This window comes from Periplaneta americana, chromosome 12, assembly GCF_040183065.1.
Source record: "Periplaneta americana isolate PAMFEO1 chromosome 12, P.americana_PAMFEO1_priV1, whole genome shotgun sequence".
NCBI classification, from domain to species: Eukaryota; Metazoa; Arthropoda; class Insecta; order Blattodea; family Blattidae; genus Periplaneta; species Periplaneta americana.
In genome coordinates this window covers 68,074,014-68,081,608 of record NC_091128.1, presented here as the reverse complement: position 1 = coordinate 68,081,608, position 7,595 = coordinate 68,074,014, and the positions used below count along the sequence as shown (strand labels likewise).

Here is a 7,595-nt window from a genome sequence, read left to right as displayed (position 1 = left end):
TTGAAACAATGAAGTTAAAAAAAGGAAAGAACACTTATTGTTTTTAAACGATATTTACTCATGTCAATTTATTTACGTCACTTGGCAGTACTTTGCATTTATTTTTTTGTCTGACAGTATCCTTCATATACAGTTCATTCAAACATTTGTGAACATTTATACAAATAAAAAAAATAATTTAAACTCTAATTTATTAAGTAAACATAAGAAATTATCGATTTTTACATTATGAAATAAAGTTCGACTAAAATACGGGATTTTTGCGTATCCCAACAAAAATCAAGGGGATTCCAGACATCTAGGCCAGAAGAGGAGTCTGACCCATATTTTTACGGGATACGCTTACAACTGACCCACATCCACATATAACGGGGTTCACGTAATATTAGTTCCTAAAAAGCTAAACTGGTCGTCTTTTCAATGTTGCCAACTGTTACCAGATATCACCAAAGCAGGTAATATCACAATTTTATGTACTGAAAAAAAAATATATAGGCCTATTATTTATTTATGATTGATTGATCTTATATTAAAATATACTTGTCTCGCAACATGAAATTTATTGATTTGAATAAACGATTTATGATTCATGAGACCTAACTTAAAAATATATTTATTTTGTTTGACCACATGAAATATTTTTTTCTCTCTTGTACAGAGGAGGAACCCGAAGGCTTACACTGGAGCCTCAGACTTATTGTGCTTTCCACTCCTGTTCTGCAAATGATTGGGTAGCCAAATGGCTGCGCTCTTGTACAAGTTCAGCATGCCACACCATTAACTTCACCCAGGCTTATAGTATGGATGATATGTGAATTAATGATGGCGAAATTAGTCCGAGGTCCAACGCCGAAAATTACCCAGCAATTCTCCTTCAATTGGTTGAACGAAAACCCGGAAAAAACCCCAACCATGTAATTTGTTCCAACCAGGATCTTAATCCAGACCTGCTTGTTTCATGGTCAGACATGCTAACCGTTCCTCCATAGTGGTGGACACATGAAATGGTTATTATGAACTCCAAAAACCGAATACCACTTTAAAATATATACAGTATCATACTGTTTATTTTTTAATTACTGTAAAGGTAAAGTCAAACCCATGATAGACCAAATTGGCACAGAGGATGGCAAGAGGTTAAGGCTCCCACTTTTACAATCAGCAAGTTAATGGTAGTAGGCGTGTCAATCCTAAGTGCCTGTTGCCTTTATCCCCAAGGAAATGCCCCTGGTACTCACTCCTGTTAGAGGCTGAGTAGACCCCAGGGCATAGTGCGGCTGAAAGGATTAGATCATTGGAAAAATCCATGACCTCATCGGCTATCGAACTCGCGACCTTACGGCTTGCAGCATTATGCGTTAACTACGACTCTACAGCGCGCCCCCATTAATTATTGTATCATTATTATTATTAATTACGATCAAAATTGAAATAACACTTGCCAGTAACTTTCGTTTAATAAATGTTGACAGATTCTTCAAATGCAAACGATGCTGTCAACATAATAGTTAGTAAGTCATTCAGCTCAGTATTTGTGCATACCGAAATTCTGAACAAGGTTGGCAAATTCAACCTGACAACTAGAAAGTCACTATAATCCACTGACATGTGTAGTAATAGGGGGAAAATGGTTAGGTTTCACCATTAGGATATAAAGTAAGAAGACCCAGACTATACATACTTCCAGTTTAGTACAGCATATAATTCATTCTGCATATGGCTAGACTAGACGGCACTTTGGAAGGCGGTCAGCTGCTACATGTGCCGTAGCATTTCTGGCATGTGATGTCACAAGCTTGTACAGTAGAACCAATCAGAATCAGTCTATAACAAGTACTTCCCGAGTTCGTTTGTTCACGTGTGAGTGTTTCAATACATTGAATAAGAAAACTAACATTTACTGTGTATGTGTAAGATAAATAAATGGTGCTGGACCCTGGACCCATTTCACTGGAATTATCACCTTTATTTCATTCAGAAGCCAAATAACCTGAGATGTTGATACAGAGTAACATATTACATTAATCAGAATTCAGATGATACAAACAATTGGTCTTCCTCCGACACATATCGGCAAGTGAGATGTACTGCCTGATAATAGATATATGTACCAGCCAGAACCTCAATCAGAGCAAAGGTAAGTGAAGGAGTAACTTCACCCAACAGCATTGAAACACTCAATGAAGTTCACTCAAAGTAAGCCCTATAGTTCTACAGTAAAGAAAGTGTGTTTTTTTCTAATAGCATCTAGTCCATTCATCTCCACTTTTTAAAAGTCCTAGCATCAAGTAATCTGCATTCCATCCAGGGACATAGAGTTGAGATAGGAATAATGGTGTAAGAGAACAGGATATGAATTTCCCTATTGTAGTAATTACAAAGAATACACAAATATACGAAGGTTCAAGATCTATATAAATAAAAGACACAGATATATAAATATTTTTTCTTGTATTTTATGAAAAGTATTTGAAGTACAAAGATGGAATGATGCACAAAATAACATAATCAAAAGCCCTAATGCCTTACGACAGTTTCTTCTGTACACATATTCACAGGATTTTTAATAATAATCATAATTATGTACATTCCTTTAAAAATTCTTATTACAATAGGGCAACATAATTCGATTTGGTAACAATAGTTAGAATGAAAATATAAAATTAATAAATAACTTCTTGAATACCAAATATGGGAAAGCTATGCCAATGTTTTAATTATGAATTTAAGATTTACACGTAAATCTAGTTTACAATTAACTGTCTGACCAGTTTTCTTCTATGAATGTCCAGTACTTACAGGTCAAGCTCACACGTCACCTCAAGTTGAGATGTCAATGTGATTGTCGCATTGCAATCTAAGTGTGCTATTTGCAACTTCATAACTGCACATTACCGGAAATGAACATGAAAATAATCCTTTTGCTCTCTTGCCACAGAAATTAACAAGTCTATGTACAAATATATAAAAGATTGTACTACCAAATTTATGCTCACTTTTAAACGAGTATTGTACAATACATACACACTTAACAGATATTTAAGCTATCAATCTTATTCTACTTTGAACTTTTATCATGTGAAAATGCTAGCTGGATTTATGAAGTCCAATGTCACTCAGTCGGGTGACATGTTGCTTTCTACAGCCATCACACGGAATGAGCATGTTATTCGACACACTAACACTTGCACTCTCTCTCACACACTAAAAAAATATATGTACAGCTGTTTATACGTGATATCCGAAGTCTCGAGCATCTACTGACCATAACATGGGGCAAGTGATAAGCTATGTCTCGTGATACACATCAAATTGTTTACGTAACAGTTCATCCAGCACTGACATTTCCCCCCAGTGTGGTCAGATAAAGTGTACTGCTCCATGCCACCAATAAGTTAGTTCATAAAAGATCTGCAAACCGAATAAAACGAAAGTTTGACGACAATATTGCACATTTCAGTCTTGGCCACTCTCTCAGCATTAACTGCTTCAGTACTGAGGTCCATTAACTCCTGGGTGCAGGAATGGGCATTTCTCAGCATTCCAGCAAGAACCATTCACAAAATGCTTGCAGACAGTTCGATTCTGCCCAGTCCAGTTTCGTCCTGAAAGTTACAAAACAGAACAATAAGTTTATTAAGTATACAAACATTTTTGGGTTATAAATGTGGAAATACATAATATAGTACATAAAAATTGAACAACAATGGAAAAACATTCAAGATAATTTACGTGAATAAAGCAGAATATAAAGAGAAATTTCGAACATATACAGAAAGACGGAAGATTTTCCCATACAGTTCCAGATGTAGCCACTTTAGATGTCAGCAACAAATTTAAGCAGAATGCACATCACGAAATTTTTTAGTACAACAGACAGGGTTACAAGAGAGAAATTACAGTGAAGCTTCGACAACGTAATTTCTATTAACAGTAGTTGCTATTTAATACCATTACATCCTTTGACATCAAAATTCTGCTAATCGTCGTTTTTGCTGGTTTGTATACTGGTACATTTCTTCTAAGTGACTAAAATTCGTCCAATTCAGTGGATCCATTTATATGCCCAAATGTTTCCTAATGCTGAGAGTCACGTATCCAGAAGTTGGAGGATTCATAATTGTCACAAATGATTATTGAAGAGTTCAATCATAAATGTCAGTGAAGTTTATTGTCTGTGTACAGGTCTCTGAGAATAAACAAACCATGAAATATGTACGTGCATTATGTATTCATGTTTAACATACTTTTATTTAATTCAATAACTCATGTGGTTTTATTTTCTGTCATCATTGATGTTAAATTTATCATTTCTGTTAATTCAGTAACTAAAAAAATATTGCATCCATGTGTTATTGTTATTAAATTCATATTCTGAAGTAAGTGCACTGAAAAATTAATCAGGATAGTTATAGGCATCAAACAAGGAAAACTCAGTGCACAGAAACCAGTGGACGTGACTGTCTCGCGCAGATGACATATGCTCCCATTTCCAACATGCTCTCATGCCTACTGCAGGGGAGTAAGAGGGGTATGGCATGCATGCCGCAAGGAATCCTAGCTGAGTTCTGCTTGTAGAATGCCAATAGTAGATGTGTTGGTAACCATTTATATATCGGGGTGAGGAACCAGAGTTAATTTTTAAAATAAGATTTTATTTACATTAAACATCTCTGGCTGATACTGTATCTAATTACTAACCTGATACTCTATCTAATTACCAACATTAACCTGACCCAGTTATATACCTTTTCAGACAGAGCTCTGATCATCAAAATCTTAATATACTGTCTTTACTCGCGTAATTTCCTCACCAAGATTTTTAGAACATGTTTTTCAGAATTTTATTTTCCTCATGTAATTTCCCCCTCTTACATTAAGCAAAATGGGGCACTCCTTTTCTTTACAACAGCGTCTTTTGTGTAGATTTCAAGCAACGAAACACTAAGGATGGAAAACTCAAGGTCATTATCCATCCCTTCTATAATGAAAAAAATCTATGATTTCCGTAATGGCACAGAAAATGATCTGGATTTGTCGTCTGTTGATAATTACGAAAATTATACGTGGAAGTTTAACACCATGATCCGTCATTAGTCAAGGTCAGGCTATCAGCATTAGAATTGACATATAGCAGTACAAAAAATCCACAAAATTGTTCATAAATACTCAAATTATATGCATATATTTGTAACTATTTATTATTGAACATCGATTTGACTAGTACGTGAATTGTTTGAAGTTATTTATAACCAGATTATTCTCGATATTTTGTGGTTCTCGTATAATTTCCCCATCCTTCAGTTTTCACCTCGTGAATTTTCAGAAAGAGGAGGAAATTACACCAGTAAGTAAGTAGGCCTACCAGTATTCACTGAAATATGTTATTATATGCAACTCACCTCCACGACCACCGCCTCCAGCATTGGCACCGCCGCCGCTGCCACCACCACCACCACCTTGCCAGTTGTTACCCATTATAGGTCCATTGCCACGATACCAAGGTCCACCACCTGGCCCTCTGGGGCCCATCTGATTACTGCCTGCTCTACCACTGCGCATTCCACCACCCATGTTATGACCCCGGCCCCCACGATATGGCGGGTACATTCCTGGATGTGGGCCGCCCATGGGAAATCTCTGTGGTCCGTAGGGAACACCTGGACCCATTTCTTCACCTCCCATCATGTTGTAATTCATGTCTGGTGCTGGACCACCCATTCCACCCATGCCGGTCATGCCCATACCCATAGGTGGACCACCCTGGTTGTACATGTCCATTTGCATGGGCATGTCATTGACTGGAAGCACCTTGCCATCTCCTGTCTGTAACAAAAAATGCTGAAGTGAATCCTGAGAAATGCTATTAGTGCTTCAACACTAAAATATTGTGATTTATATTTAATGATAAAACACACATGTTAGGTCAATAATACAGTGTTCATTGATTTTATGAAATACATTAAAGGTGATATGTTACAGTTGTATGAACACTACTTATTAGTGTTCATACAACTGTAAAATATCACCTTTAATGTATTTCATTGTGATTTATATTTGGACATGGGATTCACTGCGTTTGCTGATGAACGTCCACAGTGTGTGATATGTAACAATGTTTTTCCCAATAGTTCTATGTTCCCTGCCAAGCTTAGACGGCATTTCTCAATTCAAAAATTCACAAATAAAACTGCAGACTACTTCGAAAGAAAAAGTGACGAACTCCATGCAGTTCAGACAAAACTTTATCTCGTGTAAAAACAAACAACGAGAAAGCATTGAAAACATCGTACTTGGTTAGTCATGACCAGACTCTTGGTGGTGAACCTCACCCTTGCCGAAACTCTTATGAAACCACTATTAGTGATGGTAGTGAAGTGCATGGTGGACGAGAAAACTGCAAACTTCATTTCCACTGTGTCCTTATCAAATAACATTGCATAATCGAATCCAGAATCTATGAAAAGACGTAAAAAATATCATGATTTCCCGTATCAGTTAAACGAAATTTTCGTTACAACTTGACAAATCCACGGTCTTTGCCGGATTAGCTATGTTAATGATGTTTGTGCGGTATGAATTTTCAGGTTATTTCATGCAATATTTTGTTCTGCAGCCATTGCCATCCTCTACAAGCGGTATTGAAGTTTTTTCTTCTTCATTGAAATCTCGATACCATGGGACAATTGCATTGACGTGTGCACAGATGGCGCAAAGGCCATGGTAGGTCCTGTTGCTGGCGCTATTGCAAGGATCAAGAAAGTTTTAAAAACTGCACAAGTAGTCACTGTGTACTACACCGACACGCTCTCACAACGAAAAAATGCCAGCGTTATTAAAGCAGGTAGTAGACAACGCCGTCAAAATTATCAACTTCATTAAGGCACGATCTTCGCAGTGTAGGCTACTTAAAATCCTGTGTGAAGATATGGGTAGTATACACAAGTCATTGTTAGTAATATTACACATAGAAGTGCGATGGTTGTCGCGCGGTAAAGTGTTGTCCCGATTACATGAACTTCGAACGGAAGTGTCTTTACTTTTGAATTACCAGAACAGTTTGCTAGCAGATTATTTGAATGATCAGGAATGGTTGTACAAATTATGTTACTTGGCAAAAATTTTTCAAAAATGAATTCAGCACATACATACAAGGTAAACGGATAACCTAGTAGTTGATACAGCGTCATTAAATAACCAACTTAAAAAAAAAACAAGGTAAACGGAAGACTATATTCGATGCTGATGACGAAATTGTCGCAATGAAGAAAAAGATAGCTTTCTACATAGAAAGCATCGACAATAAGGATCTTACATTTCTCATTGACTTCAAACTTTATAGAAGAAAATAACATAACAATGAATGTCTCATTCATAGCAATAATAAAAGAACACCTTGACAATTTGCTTCAAAATATGAATTCATACTTTCCAGGGGACACTCAGGAATCAATTCTAAAGAAATATGAGTGGATTGTAGATCCATTTCCAGTGATGTCAAAACCAGCAGCCCCCACTGCTTCAGATATGAGGTCGTTATAGACATGGTTTCGAACAGCCACTGTCAGGCATAATTTAAAAGCAAACCATTTCCC

At 36.6% G+C, this 7,595-nt stretch overlaps 1 protein-coding gene across 4 annotated transcripts in view; it reads right to left on the bottom strand.

Moving 5' to 3' along the window:
* Positions 1-2,432: 2,432 nt before the first annotated feature.
* PNUTS (Phosphatase 1 nuclear targeting subunit) overlaps positions 2,433-7,595 on the bottom strand; it is a 199,198-nt gene continuing 194,035 nt past the window's right edge. For all 4 annotated transcript variants that reach the window (XM_069841469.1, XM_069841472.1, XM_069841470.1 and 1 more), the window contains 2 exons: positions 5,403-5,826; positions 2,433-3,605 (listed from right to left, as the gene is read on the bottom strand). In XM_069841469.1, the coding sequence (XP_069697570.1) occupies positions 3,490-3,605; positions 5,403-5,826 (540 nt within the window). In that variant the 3' untranslated portion in view covers positions 2,433-3,489. The remainder of the gene's footprint in view (positions 3,606-5,402; positions 5,827-7,595) is intronic.